A 21,416-nucleotide genomic window follows, 5' to 3' on the forward strand; every position below is an offset into this window, starting at 1 on the left:
CCAGGTTTGAAAATGACAAAACGATCCTCGCCTATCACATGCTTCGTGTGTGATGCATCGTTTAGCATGGATTCATTAAAGATTTTTGTATGTTGTTGATTTCTCTGAACCTAAGAAGAATGTAATAGACCTTTAAACTCTAATTCTGTCATTTCATATTTCTCAAAAAATTCATTTAATATTTTAGCCAGGTGCGTCAGTGGCGTCATCTAAAAATCAAGTCTTAGAGCTCTGTGTGTTGTGAGCTGTAGTATGAAGAACAAACATTTCTCTCATTACCCCGTTGGACAGTTAGTTTAACCACCTATTTATTCATTTCACTTTTGTTTGTTATTGTTTGCTGAAGTTTACTTGCAGTTTTGTGCCTGGGAATTTCGGGAAGATAAATATTGAATAAATAAATAAGTTAGGCGAATGAAGTGTTAAATTTGTAGAAACTGTTACGAAATGATTAGATTGTAATGTTGGAAGGATTAATAGCATGGGTCTTGAATACATATCTTGGTGAATATGTAGAAAATTTAAATACTGACCAGCTAAGCGTTGGTATTTTCCAAGGTACATTTTTCTTAAGTTTGCAAGCTGTTTATTAAAATAACATGTTTTTTTAAATTAAATTAAGACTATTAAGTTATATTATAATTATCTAATAGGGTATTTAATTAATAATTCATTTTGTACTTTACTAAAAGTTCTAGAACAAATTATAATAAATAGATTTAGTTTAGTTTTCTTTAGACTTGTTGAAAACTTATATTTTAAACTTCTTGAAATTTAAATTGGAAGGAAATGTTGAATTGGAAAATTTACCTCTTAAGAAATCTGCTCTTAAGAATCTTGGATTTCCATTTGTTGTCAAATCAGGTAATCAATTTTCAATCTAACAATTATTAATTAAAAAATTAATTTTTCAATTATATTATAAATTATATTATTATAATTATAAATTTGGATATAAATATAAATTTAAAGCCCTCTTGCTTATATTGGAATTTGGTGTTTGTTAAATACACCATACTGTTATTTTAACAATGATTATTAAATAAATTATATTAATTTTTATTTATATAATTATGACATAATTATTATGTGTTTTGTTTCAAATTTTATTAAGTTAATTTGTTTGTTTGCACTCAGGTTTGATTGGCAGAATTAAGTTGCAGATTCCTGTAAGACGCTTGAAAAGTGAACAATGGGTGGTAACAATTGAAGACTTATTCCTCATTGCTGGTCCTGATACTAATGATGTGGTTGGCAGTTTATTTCTTGTAGTTTTTTTTTAGAAGATTGCAATATTTTTTTATGAAGTTTATCTTCTTTTTATATTTTGCTTCAAAAAAATTTGTCTGTTCAAATTTTATATTTGTTGTATATTGAAACATTGTTGAAAATTATTAAACATTTTAATAGGTATTTTAAAGTTATTATAATTTATTTGAAAATTTTTTAATCTAATTTCATTCACTAAGTAAGTAATATTTGTTGAACTTCTGTAGTACAATTCTGAAGCTGAGGAAAAGTTATTTGCTGAAAAGAAGAAGATACTACTTGCAGAATTTGATGAAAATTTCAAGGTTTCCATGAAATAGAACATTTTACAATTCAAAATATATTTTTTCTGTCTTGATTTTTAAATTTCAAGAGACTTAATTTATTGAGAGTTCAGAAAACTCAATTGAAAACAACTTAATCTTGAAACAGCTTCAAAAGGACTATATTCAGCAAAGTGCTTCTTCCTCCTCCTCATCATCATCGTGGTTGTCTTGGTGGTCGTACGGCACTTCGTTCATAACTAACATCATTGACAATTTTCAAGTAGGTGTAGCGATTCAAGTTTATTTATGTTTGTTTATATCAGCAATGGTGGTTTGATTAAAATTGATGACTATGTTTTCATTATTTTTTCATATCAGCTGCAAGTGAAAAATGTACACATTCGTTATGAGGATGATGTCAGTATTCCATACCACACATTTGCATGTGGCGTCACCATTAATTCCATCTCTGCTCAGAGTGCTGACTCCAATTGGGTTTGTTTATCTAATTTTTTTTAATTTTTTTTGGAATATCGTGAAAAATGACATCATCATCCTTGTCAGAATTAATTTGTGCATGTTCTGAGTTGAGTAACTTTTTCTCTTTCTAATATCAAATTTTTTCCCAATCATCATTATGTTTCTGTTGGATTAAGTCATTTCATTCTGGCACTCCTAATCACAACTGCTAATTCATCCATCCAAGTCTTTTTTGAAAATCTTCATTGCTGATACCATTTTTCAGGGAAACTCTCTTTATACTTTGTAACATTTGTATTTGGTCTTTTGTAATGTTGGCTGTTTTGTTCTTTCTAGGTTCTTTTACAGATCGATTTTTCCTGTTTTACATCCATACACCAAACAGTTATTGCTCTATTGAGACACTTCTTTGTTCAACACACCGTCTAATAAGCAGAAGCAGTTTTAAACCCATGTTTCACTGTGTGTGTACCTCTGCAGCCACATCCCATTCTGTACTGTCCACTACCCCCTTGCAAAGTCAGTTAACAGATTGAAGGGCATTTTCAAGATTTCCTTGCAAACCTCAGCTTTATTTATATGCTCACTAATCTCATTTTGAATTTGGCAATAAGTTCCCTCTTACCACTTTACCAGAGACTGCAGAAAAATGTTTTCTAAATTATTCTGGTCCTTGTTTTTTTTACATAACTTTTGTTTTCCTGATCCTACTATGTCTTTTTTCATAGCCTTTTTTCTCCATTTCAACAACTTTTTGTTCATCTCTATTTCATTTTTTGTCATAAGCACCATGTTGTTAGCGCTAAACATTTTTCATGGCAGTCCACTTAAGACCTCTTTCTCTGTAATAATTTTTTCTATTACTTCAGTTAATAGTTTCAAATCTTGGCGTAGACCAACCTGGATGGACATTGAACTACTTTTTTATACTATTGTCAAACTTGACCATTTTTCTTTCGCAATCTGCAAAAAAAACCAATGTTGCCAAATTTATTTCTTCTTACCTTTATAGGTGAGTGGTTTCTATTTCTATTAATGCATATGTATGAAAATATGTTTATCAAATTGATCTTACTTTAGAATGATAATTAATTTATTCAAGTTTATTTGCTCATTGCCCTTGCAGTTACCTGGATTCAACTACCGAGGCTTGGATAGCATCCTTCATAAAATTGTTGATTTGAATGAATTTGCCTTCTATTGGGATTGCAGAGCTCAGCTTTTTGAACAAATGGAAACCGTAGACAAAAACAGTTTCATTGTTAGTGGATTTTATTATACTTTTTTGTTCCTTTAGAGCTCCAAAATGTTTCTTTTTTTATAATTTTATAATATTTCAATTTTTCAGGAGTTCTTCAAGAAGCAGAATGAATTTATGCAGGTATAACTTTTTATTTTTGATACTACATTTCAACTGCAAATAATACTGTTTATTTTTTTTAGTATTTTAAGACTATGTGATTTGTTGTCCATGTAATAAGGAAATATGCAGTCGTGCAGAATTTGGACAGTTAAATTAAGGACTCTTTTTTTTTATCCCTTCAAGTCGGATGCATGTGCGTACGTTTTGGAGCCGGTGAGTTGTTTTACCAAGTTCCAACGCGGCACGTCATCACTGCCTCTCAGAAGCAGACACACTCCAAGGATCTGGCTGGATGTCACACTGGACAACTTGCCCGTGTCCCTGCACGAGGGTCAGTTCAGACAGATGCACACAGCTATGAAGGCCTATGACATGGTCTGCAAGGCTAACAAGTACCGCAAGTTCAAACCTCTCACACAGGATGGAACAAATTGGAAAAAGTATTTTGATTTTTTTTAAATATTCTTAATCTACATTCAGTTTTAAATTAAATTTGTTAAATTGAAATTTTTAAATATTTCAATTGATGATTGCTATTCTTTTCAACACACAGAAGTGAGGTGTTGTGGAAATTTGCACTAAACGTTACCATGAATGAGGTTAAGGAGAGGAACAAGAGGTTCAAGAAGGAGTTCATGTTGAAGAGAGCAAGGACCAACGTTTTGTATGTGAAAGCATACAGAAGTTGGTTGACACTTGGTCCAAAATATGTGGTCAAAATAGACAAAGTTTGTTTCAGTATATTTATCAATAAAGAAAAATGTGTATTTTTCTAAAAATTAAATTTTTTTAAGGATTTTATGGATGAGTTTGAAGCAGAAACAGCACTAGAAGAATTAAGAATATTGAGGTCCATTGTTACTGAAGAATTGTTGGGTAAGGAAAAACAAGTACGTCTCAACAATTTCGTTTGTTTTTTTGAATTCATGCATTTACATTTGAATGTGAATATTTATATGCGTATGCCATGAATTTAGAATGCCACTTGTAAGTATTATATATGTTAAATCACAAATGATTTTTACTTTGCGAAGATTGCCCTTGCAAAAATCAAGCTCAATCAGGCACCATTGAATTCAACGACAACAACAACTTCTACTACACTGTCATCTTCAGCACCTGCGACACCATCTTCACCACCTATTTCGTCACCAACAACTGCGCCACCACCGCCAGTTTCGTCACCACCTGCTGCTACAGCACCGGCCACAACATCTGCTCCCCCGCTCACACTTTCTTCTACACTTGCAGTATTAACAACCACATCTGCTGCAACATTGACACAAACATCAACAACGTCATCAACAACAACGCCATCAACAACTGCTTCAGCAACCTCACCAACAGCTACTTCAACGACATCACCGCAAAACGAAGCACCACCAGCATTACCTGCTGCACCACAGGGTATTTTGCAAAGATGGTTCCCAGGTTGGGGTGGTTGGTACACTGGTTACAACAGCCAGCCTGCAAATGATTCCTCAGTAGATCAGGTTCATTTGCTTGATTAGCTGGGCTCTTATAATACATATTCTTGCAACATTATTGTTTACACTTTATCAGCAGTAATAATCATTATTAATATTTTTGGAATGAAATATTTTTGTTGCTAGTCATTTTTTTCATGTTTTCTAGAAAGCTCTGCAGGTTGGCATTCCATTGTCAGACCCTTCAACTGCACCTGTCGCCAGCAAGGAACAGCCCGACAGTTTGGATGACCTGGATGGTGCTCAGCAAGCTTCTATCGAGGACAATGACAGCAACAACAGCAATGGAAAACCTGGTCAGCAGTGTTTGAACACAAGCGCTCCTAACCATCTTCTTAAATCTGAATTCGGTCTGTTGTTTTGTCAAATTTTATTATATGTCAATAAAAACTGTTACATAATTTTGTTTTGTTGTAAACACAGCTATGTTCTTGAGCTATTCTATTCATTTTTCTTAAATATAAAACATATTAGTTAATATTTAAATTTTGTTAATTGTTGAAAATCTATTGTTTTAGATCAAATTTTATTATATTTTTTGTTTATTATTTACATTTAATTACATCTAATTATTTTGTTTGTTTCACAATAGTTATTCAAACCTCAAAACATATGTTGTTTTGCCTAGTGTATATGCTTTATATGTGCATGTAAGTGCATTGTACACGTATGTACACACTCAAAGATTCTTAGTTTTAGAGTCTTGCCTGGACAGAACTTGAAAGAGATCATCATGTAATTTATCCATGAAAACAAAAGCTAAAAAAATTGAAATTTTAAGTTTGTGAGTTTGTGTAACATTTGTCAGCATTATATAATATTGATTATCCTGTGTTATGCTTCGCTCAAAATTTCAGATGAAGACCTGCAGATGATGTTTGACGCACGGGAAACAGAGAACTCATTGATGCTGATGGATGTTGTTTTTCTTCGAGTCAACTTTAAGCTTAACAGTGGATCATTGAATTTAAAATCAATAAAAAAGGACGTAGACGCTGACGAGCACGGTGTGGATTACATTAACATTGGCTCTACTGACATTGACAAAGCTGACGATGCACAAACTACCATTTGCGAAGGTAATGAATGTACTACATTAAATTTTTTGAAAAACACTTTATTGGACAGGTTTTATACGTTGAAATATATTTATAATACTCTAGATTCGTTGCCAACTGGACAACCTCTCAATGAAACTATACTTTTGAAACCAACGTTTAACTCGAGAAAAGGTCGAAAACATGTTCTGAGTGACTTATTGTTGTTGGAATGCAAGGAGATTGAAATGAAGTTTGAGTCGAGAACCAGAGTAGACGGGTGGATGTTTGGAATTGAAATGTCCAACCTAACATTGCATGACCAGCACACCACTGACTCCATTAGACCAACTCTCATTTCATCGTTTTCTGAAAAAATTATCAATTCACGTAGAAGTCATGATGATGAAAATCGAAATGTCAGTTTGACTTTGAATTATTCATTTTATGTTTTGTTTGATTCTGTGTATTTTTACTGTTACCAAATAGATTTTAGTTTTTACTGGAACTTTCACTAATTGAAATATCAAAAATTTAAATATAATTATCTTTTTTTAATTTCTTTCTAGAATTCAGAAATCAAAAAACTTTTCAAATTTTGCCTGGAGAAGAATCCATTTTTTACAAAAGCTTCATACAAGTGAGGCGATTTTGTTACAAAAATCTATGCTTTCATAATATTCTCTAGAAGACATTTAAAATTATATAAAAAATTATATCTTTAATTTTTTTTTAAAAGAATATGGCAAAATGTTATTTGTTATTTTAATTTGATTTACACATTTTTCTTTATTAAAATTTCTCCGAATAACATTTTCACCAGACTTTCCATATCTTCGCAACCCTTGGACATAGTCTACAACCCAACATTCATAGAGAAGATTAAGGAGACATTAACCCTACCTCAGGATCCGGCCAACTTTCAACTTGATATCACAGGTTCTTCTTCCCATATTTCCTTCTGCAATTCATTTTTCCCTGTTGATAATTTTTTCTATTTAAATAATTTTATTCATTTAAATTTATTTATTTATGTTAATAATTTAGTTTTTTTTAAATTTTACTTATTTTGTTTTTTTTTATTTATTTAATAAATGAATATTAATGATGATTTTGTTTTAATTATGAAAAAATTTATCCACCAGCATTGGCCAAACGTAAGTATGAAGTGTTCAAGAAACAGACAAAGAGGGAGCTTCAACAAACGATTGATGCCGTTCTTGAAGGAAATGTCCAGGTCACTTACTCTCAACTCAATCAACTAGTCATTTATATTAATTGTTGTTGACTGAACATTTTTGTATGTAAATTGTATCTGCCGATTTTTAATATTTTCGTTATAGCATAGTTGTTCTTTAATTGAAAAAAGAATTATTATTATACTATAGAGTCTGTTACGAACGCTAGCTTGATTCTACTTTTCATTTTATGATTCAGCACTTAGGCTTTTTTATCTTTCCAATTTTTTTAATTTTTTTATACATCTACAGTATTGTTACGGATTAAAAAACGTTTCTTGTTGCTATTTTTTTATTCCGCAGCTCTAAAATATCTAGAGTTCTTGTCCAACTTAAGTTTATTATATCAAATATATCTTCTTCTTTCTTATGCCTTATCCTTTCAGGACATTGGCGACCATCGACCTCCACGAAACCCGATCTTTAACACTTTGCAGTAGTAGAAATGTGGTGATATTCAACAAACGACACAAGGACTTCACGAATGTTATTCGTTGTTGACTGCCATCTCTTTTCCCTGCAATCTTTCCAGTAGTTGTTAGATTTTCCATTCTTTCCTTCTGCATGATGTGACCAAAAAACTTTAGTTGCCCCCGTCGGATTATCTGTGGTAATTTCCTCATTCGAAGTATGAAATGTCCAACTAATTTTTATAATTCTTCTCAACAACCACATTTCAGCAGCGTTAATCTTTTTTCCTTTTCTTTGGAAATTGTCCAGGACTCAAAGCTTGGACAATTTCTAAACAAATGGAAATTTCTTTCCATTAAATATATACACGCGCCTAATAACGATTAAAGACATTGCCGTTTAAACTAAGAGAGGCTTCAAAAAACATGATTCTTTGCTTTTAATATAGTTTTGAAAAAAGTTGAATTTATTTTCAAGCATTGATGGCTCTTAAATATTTTCAATGATTTAATTTTATTTTCATTAATTCTTTCATAAACAGTCGAATTCGACGAGCTGGTTGTTGGATGTGGACATGTTTGCTCCGCACATCATCCTGCCCAGAAACTTTACCGACCCACACGCCACCATCGTCATCTTTGATCTCGGACACATGCTCATCAGCAACAAGAAGAAGCAAGAGACGCCAGCTGCTGCGGTTGCAACAGCTCCACATGCGGATTTCATTGCAAACACTGATCACCTTAATGGCATGTGTACTTTTTTGCGTTCATGATTTACTATTTAAAATGATTGTATTCTTATGTCTGGTGTACTTGCTCGTTTTTGCCGGCAATGCACGAATTAATCAATTAACAAGGTTGCAAAATTATGACCTGCTAAAATAAATTTTGCCCTATCATCCCCATTTCATAATGAAAAGTGATTGTAAAATTTTAAAAAGAAGTAAAATTTTACATCTGTGGGCGTTTGTGGGTTCAATAAAAATCATTTTTTACCTTAGCTTGTTAATGATCGGAAAAAATTCATATTATACAAACAGATTTACATGATTTATTTTGTATTCTTCACTATAATAATAATAATATTAATAATGATGATTATTATTGTTGATGAAGATGACGACGACGATGACAATTTCCTGACGCCATCTTCCACACCACAAGAAGAGCTACCTGCCTCTGCAGACTTAAGCGGCATCGGTCATAAGAGGAGGAACAGTGCTGACAATTTCAATACGGACGACTTCGCCGACTTTGAGAATTCAGCTCAAACCAACACAAACAATTTAATTACAGAATCTCTTATCCGGGAGAAGATTTATGAAAAGTTAGTTTTTAAATTTAATTTCTTGTTGAAAGAATTTTTTTACTTTAACATTTAAACAGTTTTTTCATTTGAAGAAATTCAATTATTTGCTTGCGAATAAGTTACGGACCAAACTGTATTTAATGCTTTAGTAGATGGAATCACTTGGAGTTTTAATGTTTTTGTAGCACTTTATTGCTATTATATGTTTTTGAAAAGTTGTATAAATTATTTTATTTTTTTTTCTTCACTTAATTATTCCTACTTATTATTTTAATTTATTTAGGTATACAGTGAGTTTTTCAAACTTGAAAGTGTTGATTGGACATGCAGATGACAATTGGAAGTCAGCTTACGGCAGCATCACCAGCTTGTGGCACGTGGTCAACAAATTTGATGTCGTTCTGCTGTTTGAAAGGTTTTCCATTGTTGTAAAGGAACTACATTTCAAATGGACAATGGTTTTTGTTGTTCTGACTGATTGTTGTTTTGACTGATTGTCAGGACTTTATTTGTACGTCATTTTTTTTATGCCCTATGAATGAGAAGTTTGTTGAATTTAACTCTACTGTAACAATATTCATTGTGTTGCAATTGCCCCTTCTACTTAATAAACATGAAAATAGTTATAAATAAATAATTGCAAATAGTTAATTTGAAAGATTTTGAGATTTCATCAAGAGTTTCAATATAAACAGGCGCCTGATAAGGACCTGTACAAATGAATGGCCCAACGTCATCATCTCTGCCTCCATCCCGTCCATCGAGATTCATGTCAATGAGTTTAAGGTTGCTAACGAGCATTCAATATGCCGTTAACTTGTTATTTTATCTAGATATTTTATTGCTAAACGTGTTTTATAATCGGTTTTGTTTGGAAATTGTACGAATGGTATATTTTTTATTTCATATTTTAATTTTCATGATTATGTTTTGTGACCATTTGAACAACTGGTCAGTTGTCAGCTCTGAAGACCTGCATGCAAAATTTAATGAACGACCTGAATCGGGCGCTTGCCAGGAAGCAGCAGCCCTCCACAGGCCAGCAAGCAGCACCTCCACAATCATCATTCGTCTTCCAACGTTCGAGAAACTCGTCCAGGACCAGGCATATATCTGGATCAAAGTGTTTATTATTCTTTACATTCAATAATAACTTCTTTTTATGTCTGCGTTTTTTGTTGTTTGAAAATCAAATTTGGTAATAACTACTATCTACACAAACTTTTATAAATCATCTGTTTTATGTGTCATTGATTAATTATCGATTAATTAATTATTAAATATTTCTTCAGGTCATTCTATGGGGATGAGCCAGATGTGGAATGCAAGTTGTTGTTTGTTGATTTCATCATCTACAGCCTTTCATTGGATGTGCACTGGAGAGGTTAGCCATGATGATGATCATGCTGCCTGTTATGTGTTCGTTGGTGGAATAAAAACGAAGGCACCTGCTGTCATGTTGTATGGATTAATTAATAAGTTTTACAATCTAGTTTGTGCATTACTTTTGAAAACACGATATATTATAATATGAAATTTGAGAATTTGAAGATCGTAGCGTTGATCAGCCAATAAGCACAGGAAGGATTGTGAATAGAGAGTGCTGGTGGGGCCTAAAAGTTTAATATCTGATGTGCAAATGATACTCTGAGTCTGGGATAATGGGGTTGATATTTTTGAAATGGGTATGAAATAGATGTATGATATTCAAAGATTTTTGAAAACCGGTTTCAGGTTTCTAGTGAATTTAAAAATAATTAATTTTGGTATTCAGATAGGGACAAACTGAAATTTAACTAATGATGAAAGCGATTTTATGGAGAATGGCAAAGTTTATATTGCACACAAAAAATTTAATTTTAAGGATCTAATTCATGCACAAAACACACCGGTAGTTATAATGAGGTGATGCAAGAGATGCAAACCTCATCAGAAATTTATGTAGCGTTTAATTTCAACATAATGGTGAAACAACGGAACGTTGTTCTGTTTTGTTTTTTTAATAATTGTAGTGAAATTGTTGTGCCGGTCGTTTTAATATTATGCCATACACATTTTTAAGAATACTTACAAATTTTTGTTTCTTTAGACAATGCGCAAAGCAATGGTTAGCGAATGTGCATGAAAGTTACTCCTCGAACTAATTTCTAACTGATTATTTTTTGGCTAATATTTATAATATTTTGTAATGAGCAAGTTAATAACTTTTACATTATTAATTACATTTTACTAACAGCTTTTCATTTTCATTATTCTGCTCACAGGAACTAATTCGTTTTTTAACTAAATCAAATTCATTTATAACAACCTCCGCACGCACGAGCGAATGCCGTTTAGTTTGATGAAATATTATCATGAACAGAAATTAAGTGCATCAACTTAACCATCTAAAGGCCACAGCATCGGTCAGCTGAGGGTGGACCAGGTCGGCGCCACAGCCCACATGACCCACAGGAGGTCTCTGGTGTCTTTCAGCGTGAACAGCCTCATCATCGTCGATGCCATGCAAACCTGGGGCCCGGATTATGATCTGCTGGTTGCATCACATAACTTCAGGTAAGATTATTTTTTTACGCTTAGTCAGTTTATTGAGATATTTCTTGAAGCTCTGGATGAAATTTAACGATTCAGTTGTAAACAGGCGGATAATTAATTGTTGTTATAAGTTTAATTTTATGAAGTTTGAAGAAAGATGAAAACGAAGGAGAGATAGAGAGTGATAGGAAATATAAGGAGAAATTAAGAGAGAGAATAGTGAAAGGATGTATCAGTTTGGGTTTAGTCATATATAGTCACACCTGTTTTCAAGATTAATTGAAGTTGTGAATAGTATGTTGCATGTTGCTTTTGTTGTTTATGAATGTAGCTTATCGATAACGGAACATTCATTTGTTTTATGCTGTTTTTTTTATTTACGTTTTAATTATATAATTGAGTTGTCGAGTACGTAATGTATGTGGGTGTTTTATGACAAGATGTGCTTACGTTGAATGTGTTTTGGATGTGAGGAGATGTGTGTGTTTCGTGTGTTTCTAATAATTTGAATCGATTTATAATTATTGTGCTGGTGGTTGGGTATTTATCTGTTGGTTGTTCTGAATGATATGTTATCGTGCATCTTCTGAGCGTAATTGAGTGTGATTGGTGTGGATAAAGTGTGGATGAATGTATCTATGATTTGGTTTAAAATGGTTGCTGCTTGGTTCTTAAATGGTTGTTACATTACTTTGAGTGATTGGGTATGGTCGAGAGTATATGTGTGCATCTGTGCATGAGTTTAAAGGATTTATCTGTTTAGTTTTAGTTCTTTTTACAATGTATACTTATGTTTATTTTCGAAATATTTATGTTTTTGTTTGATCACTTAAATGGACAAAAATTTTTTTTGGTTATGTTGGATAGCGACTTTGGGTAGTTCTATAAATGTCGCTATACAAGTTTTCTTATAATAATAATAATAATAATATTGCTGAGTTGAAATTGCTTCATAATAAATTATCTTATATTCTGCCAGCAACTTACTGAGTTGTAGAGACGGTGAGGAGGCGACTGATCTGAACAGCAACAAGAAAACTAACTACAACGTCAATGCGTTTTTCTACAACAGTCCGAACAAATTTGCTGGCTACTCATATTTAAACTCCGCAATAAAAGGTTCGTTATTTCATGTTTATCAACTTGTAGAAAAATCATTTTATTTATTTCTTTTTGTGAACATTCAAACAGGATGAACTTAATAGAATAAAGTAAAATATTAGGAATTTAATGTACTTAGCTACAAAATAAGCTTCAATTTCGAGCCAAAATATGTGCTCGAAAATAGCGAAATATGTGAAATTCAGAGAAACAATTTCTCGGCTGGTATCTACATATGAATTAATTTTAAAGTGTGAAATAGATATTTTTATTTATTATTAGCTTATTCTGTAGCAATTCAGAGAAAAAAACATCAACCGCGGCACAGACAATGAACTTTAGTTTGATAAACAAGGCTGTTTTTTATTTCAAACCCGGCCACTGTAGTATGGAAGCAGGAGCTGATGAATTAGGCCATCTTGCCACCTAAGATGAATAACAATGGAAGGTAGAATGGAAAGCATTGCTGTCGTTATCAGAGAACAAATACTTCGTATCAGTATATCTATTAATGCGTTCTTATGCGTTGTTTTCTCAAATAAACACATATATTAAAATTTGTTGCAAATTTCAGCCATTCCAAATCAAAGTACTTTTCCAAACTCATCCGTTCCAAGTTTCACGGGATCATCAGAATTCTCGGAGTCATTGATCCAATTAACCATCGACATCAAGAAGAACATCAAGTGCGAAGAGTTAAAAGAAGGAGATGAGGGGAAGCATGATGGTTCGGAAAGTTCACCCGTAGACAACAATGACGACGACGGTGGCGATGGTGCTGATGATGTCAACATCGACTTTAACTTCAGTTCCATGGATGTGATTGGTTGGTTGGTTGGTTGCTTAATTAAGATGGTCTTTTTATTTTATAAAATTTGTACATTTCAATTTATTCGAAAAATGAAAAATAACTTTGAATGAAATTTTGGTTGAAGTTCATTCAGTTTATTGCCAGTCATCACCATCTTGCATGGTTTTGAGGTTTTTATGTTTCTTGTTGGCTGGCATTCAGATTAGTACTGGCACTGCAAATTTTGGTTTCGCTTCGATTTTGAAGTGTACTTTTCACTGTTTAATCTACCAGATTACGTGCATACCTTTTAATTTTCTGAAATTTCCATTCATCTAGACTGATTGTTTATATTCAAAGGCATCACTTTACTTCACCTTTTCAGCCTTTATCAATCGCAATTTTAAATAACATGCTGTGACAGAAATTTGTTGGGTTTTTTAATTTCTCACATGTTTGTTTATGAATCATAACACCTGAACGTTTCATTTTTTATTACATTTCCAACCAGCAAACCAGCGAACAATCGCTGAGATGATAAGTTTTTTCAAAGTTGTCATTGAGTCCTCCGACCTTCCATCTACCTCAGTCTCACCATTGTCACCATCAACCATCATGGAGAATTCGCTGGTGACACCATCTCAGGTGAGGCATTGCTTTAATTTTTTTCTTTTTAATAAAACAAATTAGTTGTCCTTTTTGCAAACTCTTTCATTCACAAACACTTTTTTATTCATATTTGATATGTGTTGTAAATATTTGTTGAGAACATCTTTAAATGTCATCTAAAACGGTTGATTTATTGCAAAAATGTTATTTAAAAATTTCAGGACAGAAGATTATTGGATGACCTCGCAACATCAGCGCTATCCCAACACGAGGTGAAGGGCGATGAAGAGGACCACAAAAAGAATTTCAATAATCCCAATAACTTTTCAATACCAGCCAACAGTTCATCAATTCCAACCAACAACTCTTCAGCACCAGCCAACAACTCTTCAGCACCAGCCAACAACTCTTCAGCACCAGCCAACAACTCTTCAACACCAGCCAACAACTCTTCAACACCAACCAACAACTTTTCAACACCACCCAACAACTCCTCAACTCCAACCAACAATAGGAAAATGAAAGTTAGGTCTCGATTCGGGCAGTTGAACATGATGCTCGTCAGTTTCGAAGGTGAAAAAGCAAAGAAGGTGGCTCTCATCACGCTCAACGATGCTCTCATTTACTTAAACATTGGTTAGCCATCTACTTCATTTTCTTACCAGTAACTTAAGCAGTCTGTTAAAATTATATTAATGTGTAGTTAGGTTGTATTCACCCATCACTGTTTTGTTTTTCTGGTTTGGAGTAAATTTTTTGAATTAATAAATTAGGTTTACGAACCGAGGCAAACGGTTGCTTGAATGGATTTCATATTAGAGACTTGACATCTACCAACCAAAATCTCAAGTACGTCATGTCATGTGGCACAGTGTATGAGGACAACAGAGATCTCATTTCAAGGAAGCACGTCACAGCATCATCACCCACCTTGACATCACGTATGCCATCACAGTCGTCATTATCAACAACTGCGTTATCTGCAACGTCATCTTTGCCATCGGCAAGAAAACAAGCACTTCACGTTAAACTTGAGCCCGTCTCAGAGTCCGCATTTAAATTCAACATCATTTTTCCAGCTGAACATGACAAAGGCATTCTCACATCTCCAACAAGACCGAATGATAACTGCAAGACGCACCTATCATCTTCAACCACACTAATTTTAGAAATGGCAAGTGTCAAATACATTCACATTCCTGCTTTCATCTGTCAGTTGTCACAATGCGTTACAGATTTCAAAGATTATCTAACACAACTTAGATCTTCAATCAGCAATGTTGCCACTGAGCTCGCCGTTGGATTGGTGAAGTTAGAAGAAGAAACCATTCTACCGGAGTACGACAACAAATTTTTCAATTTTTTTTTTATTCACTAATTAAAGTTTTTAAAGTGTTACATTTCTAATATGTTGAGGTTTAACTATAATTTTTTTATATCCGTATCAGCCATCCGCTCATAAACGGAGATTTTGCTTCGATCTCTCGTTCTTCACCTATAGCCTGCAACAAACATTTGAATGGTTGCTCTCCCCTGAACAGTTCAACTTCAAAAGACGAGGAGGCATCGTCATTAGCAGCATCTGCATCCCCCGCGACGTCGAACTCATCGATGAAATTTTACACAAGTATCGATTCTCCCATCCTCATGTTCCTCAAAGAGCCGAACAGCTCTCAGATATTGAGTGTACATCTTGGGAAAATGATTCTGTCCAATGACAGAGATCATGCTGCTTTGGATGACAGTCAAGACAAGGTCACAAGGCATGGCAACAAAATGAGTAACACTGATTTATTCAAAGATTGTACAGCCAAATCACTGGTTAGTCAGTTTGGCGTTGTGTTTTTAAATACGATAGTTATCAACTTGTACTCATAACAGGTTGTAACGATCGATTCTTCAAACATTTCAATGTATTCTTGCGACCTTACTAAGAAGGACAACAATAAAGATGGTGACGCAAGTTGCTACAAGGGATTCCCCATATTGCATGACACAGGATTCAAATTTGCTATACACACCTGTAAATTACCGAAACCAAACGATTCTTTGTTGAACGATCTCCTGGATTATGCCGACCACAGAAAACATTCTGATAACCTTGCCAATGCGTCAGTGTCATCATCTCATGCAACTTTCAACAAGCACATCTTAATATCTGGCAAAGTATCACCTTTGAAAGTTGTTCTAACAAAAGTTATCTACCAGCAGATTTTAAAGACGCTTGACAATGTAGCTATTAACAACAATAACCAAGTTGTAATATGTTTTCTACTCTATTAAATCTTCAAATAAAAATATCTTTTATTCAATTTTTTTCCGTCAAACAGAACACAGAGGAAGTAAAAATTTGTAAATCAAACGCTAGAGAACTCGTCATTCCGCCTATTCAAAAATCTAAGCATAAACAATTTTTTTCCTTTCAAAATGTTGAAAGCCCGCCTCAAAACATCAAACAATCTTTGAAGCAACGTGTCACAAAACAAGATGAACCGCACAAATTTCAACAAGTTGTCAGGGCAAGTATAGTCATGCCCCTGTTCAATGTCGTCTTCAAAGGAGACACCAGCGAGAACAAAGAGATTATAAAGTTATCACTACAGAACTTTACTGCAGATATCGCCAATGTTTCATATTTCTCAGTTTACGAAATCAAGCTGAGGTCCATGCTTCTTGAAGATTTATTAGGATCAAAACCAAAGTATCGTGATGCCATTTTAATATACTCTTTCTATAATGAACTTTTGAATGTTTATTTAATTTGCTTATAAATTTGTTTCCTTGTTTTTTTCTCTGAATTGAATAATAATTAATTTTCAGGGTTTTAATGGCGTCTTATCAATCTAGTCATAAAAATGTTAGAGACGAAAAATCGCAAAGGAAGACCACAGCGTCATCAACCTCTTCACATCAATTTGGGAGGGATGCATCGCCATTACTATCGACCCACAAATTCTTATCCCAATCCTGTCCGTCGAGTGTTATTGACCTTCCACCTCCCTGTTTGCCGCCATCTCTTCCAACCAGCTTCCAATCCCAGTTTGCGTTCAATTTTGATAGAAAAGCATTTGATGACGCCAGTGACATCAAGAGAGTTCTTCATAAAAGGTGATTGCACTGCTTCTAAATATTCCTAACGTTTCTTTTTTTCAGTATATTTGAAATATATGAGATAGTATTATTAATGTTATTCAATGATTTATTAGTTAAAACTGTTTTAAATGTATGAATATAACTTCAAAATTTTTGTATCAGTCATTCTCTGTCAGATTGAACGATTTAAAAAAAAATTCACGCCAAACCATTTCTAATTTTTTTTTTAGTTTTGACGGTAAGTATCTAAGTGTATTTCATTGACAAAATGAAATTTATATAAAAACATGTCAATTACTTTTCAAGTTATGATGATTTTTGTGACACCACTTTCCAATTTTTGTGTGAATATTTTTAAATCTTGTGAATCTTGTACCTATGTAGAACGCAATATCTCTCCAACTAGCCAATGTACTTTAGTGACATTTTCTGTACAAATTAACCGAACAATGTAATAACAGAACATATAGAAGTTATATCTCTGAATCAAAAGATACTTTGTACAACAAATGTTTGAAAAAAATTGATTTTTTTTCAATACTCTCAGGTTTTCGTTGCTTTATAGCTGAAAATCTATTGCAAAATAATTGTTTATTTTGTATTTTAAGTACTTTATAGTCTAAATTGATAAACATAATTTCGTTAAAATCTGCATTCAAGTTTTTAACCGATTTTTAAAGTTTTTTTCTTAACAATTTTCAATATTGTGTTAAAAGGCCATTTCTAATGGAAAAAAATTTGCCAAAAAAAGTTGAACTGTTGTTTGAGATTGCTAACAGAATATGATAGCGGGTTCAATTTTCAATTAGAAAACATTTTCGCTTATGTCAAGTTTAAAACTAAATCGATTTTTAAAGTATTTTTTGATATTTTGTTAAAAAACCCTGAGATTTTTAGCAGAATATGATAGCGGATTGTATTATCTATTAGAAAACGCTTTCACTTATATGAAGTTATCGTTGTAAGTTTTTTCATCGAGTTTTAAATAATTTTTTAGTCCGTGAAAAAAATTGACTCAAAAATTGGAGGTGATGCTACAAAAATCTTCACAACTTGAAAAATATTTGAAATATTTTTATAAAAATTTTATTTTGTGGATGAAATCATTGAGGTACTTCCTGTTGAAATTTAAAAAAATATTAAAGATGGTTGGTTGTGGACCATGGTTCAAGTTGACAGGGAATGGCTCTTATGTTTAAAAATTGTTAAATACATTAACAGTGTCTCAGAAACTAACACAAGACAAACCAAACCACAAGTATGTCTGGTCCATGCAAAAATTTTCAAACTGAGCAAACAGTGCCCTGTTTTTGAAAGCAAATACAAAAAAGTTATTAATTTCATATTTTTATATTTATTATTCTATAGAGCGCTGAAACATCATAAGTTTATTATCGGAGTTTTTTCTGGTATTCAAGTTTTTAAATCTGACATCTTTTATTAAACTTTTGTTTAAAATCAGATAAATTACAAAGCTGCGATCGAGCTGAACAGTCTGGAGACCTTCATAAACTTACAAGCCTGGGTGCTTCTGTTGGAGTTTCTAGGAGTCAGTGGCAAGGTGCAGGAGAGTGATGCAAGCCTGGTCTCCAGTTTTAAAAAATCTGACAACAACGGTGATGATGCTAAACAAATCCGGGAAAGTAATTTGTTTACAGTTATATTAGTTTGCGTTTGATCGATGAGATGACATTTAGAATAGTAATGTTAACGTACTTTATAATAACTTTTGTGGCAAAATTAACTTTTAATTTGCTTTTAGTCAAAATTTTTTGTAATTTAAATAATATAATAGTTGTAAAACATTATCAATTATATTAAAAAATATATTATGTTGAAAAACCATGTCGTTTGACCTATATGTAATATATTTTCTAATTTTTTTTTTGTTTTCCTAGGTGCATCTTCTCTAAAAAACGTGTTGAATATCTCAACGGACGAGAACAATATGGACATTCAGATTCAGATCCAAAGTTTCTCACTGGTGCTCAATAAGAAAACTTACGAACTAGCCCACATCAACATATCACAGTTCAACTGTCACGCCGTTACTCTCTCAGGGAACATGGAAGTTTGTCGTTTGTCATTTTTCCATCAGATGTAATTGAATTCTTTTTTTTTAGCTTGTGATAGGATTTTGTTGTGTTTTTTTTTATGGGTTACATTAACAACATTTTAACTCTTAAACTTTAATTTGTTAGAAATATAAATTATATTTTAGATGATATTACTTTCTTTTTGTATTTTTACGTAACGATGGCAAAGATAATGTGATGTTGAAAATGCATTCATTATAAAAATACATATTTTTAAAAAAATTTTTGTTGGTGAAGTAATACCTATGCTATCTATTCTTAAATAGGATTTTTGTTTCAATGTCTTTGTGATGATCATTGCCTGATTGTTTTGGTTGCAGGTGGATGGTCATCTAGGAAGTATGTCCATTTTTGATTGCTCTCCAGAAGGACAAATGTACTTTGAAAAGTTCAAAACCACGGGGAATACGGCTTTAAAATTTCATGTTTTTAAGTCAGTAGCTATCATAATAATTAATTTATTAGTCATGATAATGTGCTGAGACTTATACCGATTGAAAACGTGTTAGAGTCGCCGAAATAAATGAAACAGTAACCAGGATCTCTCTGTTTTTTTAACCCCCCAATTAAATTTCTTCTATACAAACTAATTAACTCCTTTGGAGTTTGTTTTAATTTTTCAAGTTTAAAGCTTTTTTTCGAAAATTTTACTACATATTTTTTGACTTTTCTCACAAAATTTACTTCAAGTGCACGTTTCACTCATCTTTTAATTGAAATTGATATCTACGATGCATGAAAGAATCGGGATATTTTATTCCTTTTTTAATAAATTTACTAACTTTTTCACTTCTCGGAAAGCAGCTGTGTCGTTTTATTAATGATTTGACCTAGGACGTTGGTCATTTGGAACAAATTTTTCGCATTTTTATTTATATTTTTTATATCATAATGATTTTAATATAATTCTATTGCTGATTATTTGATGACGATTCTTATTTTTTCTTAGATATAGCACTCCAGATCCTAACCTTCTGCGAGAGTATGATGTCCAAGTGACGATGGAGATGTCCTCAGTTCTTTACATACACACGCACAGGTTCTTCCAGGAACTCATTGCTTTCATGCAGAACTTCAACCAACTTCAAGATATGCTCAATAGGTCTAGAGCAGCTTCACAAGGCGTCAAGGTTGGCCAGCTGAAATTATTTGGCTTTCACAAAATTATTTCACACTGCGCATATTCAGCGTAGCTATTGATATAATGTGTCATAAACGTTTTCTTATTATTGAACGAAAAGGTTTCTTTTATTTTTTTATTTCAAAATGCAGTTAAAGTCAAGCAAAACTAATTTGTTTTCTTTCAATTGCAAACCAGATACCTGAAGTCGCTTCTCACAATGCTCGCATAAAAATGATAATCGATGCAGGAGCTCCTGTTCTGTTTATTCCTCACAGCTCCAGGTCCAGAGATGTTCTAGTTATGGATTTTGGTACTCTGCAGATCAGAAACAAATTCTTATTTTCTGGATACAATGAGACGAATGATGTTTGTAGGGAAGAACGTGGTGGAAATTTAAAGCACAATATTGTATCTTTCACTGATGTTCCACTGAGTTATCAGATAAAAACAGATGCGAAGAGTCCCCAGTTGACGAGGCAGCAGCAGCAAATGCAGAATGTCAGTGCTCTCAACAGTTTATATCAATCGTTGGGCATGGACGGATCTTTCTCATCTAATATTTCTTCGACTAGAAATTCTCATGATCATGTCGACAGAACATATTTAGAAGAGAAGAAATTGCATCAGCAGCAGCAGCAACATCAGACCTACACAAAACCTCCTGTCACAAAATGCTTATTAGATGTTATGGATGTCAACCTAAGCGATGTGGAAGTCTTTTCAGCTCTGTGGATGCCTTACGAAACTGACGAAGAAGGAAATTTGTACCAGTTTGATGTGAAGGAAAAATTAACAAATAACAAACTAGAGGAGAACAAAAGTGAAAAGAATGGAACGGACTTTGAGAAAAAAGATTTGAAAGATTTTGTTTTTGAAAATTTTCTTATCAGAAGGCAGGCAAGTGAAATTTATCTTTGGTTTATAGTTTTCAGATTTTTTTAGTATGTGAATTTATTGTCCTGTAATCTTTATATATTTGTAAATATGTAAATATAGTAATAAGTTAGAATTCATTGTAATATTCTGAATGGGCCAGTATTTTTTACGATTTCAGCTTTGCTACAGACTATTTGCTTTCAATCAGTTGTAATTTTTATTGGTTTACGACTCATGATAGAGTTGATTGACGTTTTCAACGTTTGGAATTAATGCGTTTTAGCATTGACAGTTCTGGTATGCTCTCTCCGCATCTAAAAGGCCACTGGGC

The 21,416-nt window shown here is 32.9% G+C and overlaps 2 protein-coding genes across 2 annotated transcripts; both read left to right on the forward strand.

The window, feature by feature from the left end:
* Positions 1-351: 351 nt before the first annotated feature.
* HELRODRAFT_187936 (hypothetical protein) lies at positions 352-8,326 on the forward strand (the record flags this gene model as incomplete). Its single annotated transcript, XM_009011110.1, has 20 exons — positions 352-558; positions 787-864; positions 1,138-1,250; positions 1,497-1,574; positions 1,702-1,815; positions 1,914-2,030; positions 2,496-2,534; positions 3,142-3,276; positions 3,364-3,396; positions 3,562-3,818; positions 3,932-4,106; positions 4,173-4,254; positions 4,413-4,801; positions 5,014-5,215; positions 5,723-5,944; positions 6,029-6,321; positions 6,472-6,542; positions 6,726-6,841; positions 7,048-7,139; positions 8,093-8,326. Exons 1-20 carry the CDS (start codon positions 462-464, stop codon positions 8,324-8,326), a joined length of 2,937 nt encoding a protein of 978 aa, XP_009009358.1. The 5' UTR covers positions 352-461.
* A 321-nt stretch (positions 8,327-8,647) lies between these two features.
* Positions 8,648-14,538, forward strand: HELRODRAFT_159213 (hypothetical protein; the record flags this gene model as incomplete). The annotated part of the gene is made up of 10 exons (XM_009011111.1): positions 8,648-8,880; positions 9,146-9,277; positions 9,558-9,648; positions 9,819-9,985; positions 10,155-10,246; positions 11,256-11,418; positions 12,377-12,516; positions 13,073-13,324; positions 13,800-13,933; positions 14,119-14,538. The coding sequence occupies 10 exons, from the start codon at positions 8,648-8,650 to the stop codon at positions 14,536-14,538; spliced, it is 1,824 nt and encodes a 607-aa protein (XP_009009359.1).
* Between the last annotated feature and the right edge of the window lie 6,878 nt (positions 14,539-21,416).

Source organism: Helobdella robusta (genome assembly GCF_000326865.2).
Source record: "Helobdella robusta unplaced genomic scaffold HELROscaffold_1, whole genome shotgun sequence".
Classification (NCBI taxonomy): domain Eukaryota; kingdom Metazoa; phylum Annelida; class Clitellata; order Rhynchobdellida; family Glossiphoniidae; genus Helobdella; species Helobdella robusta.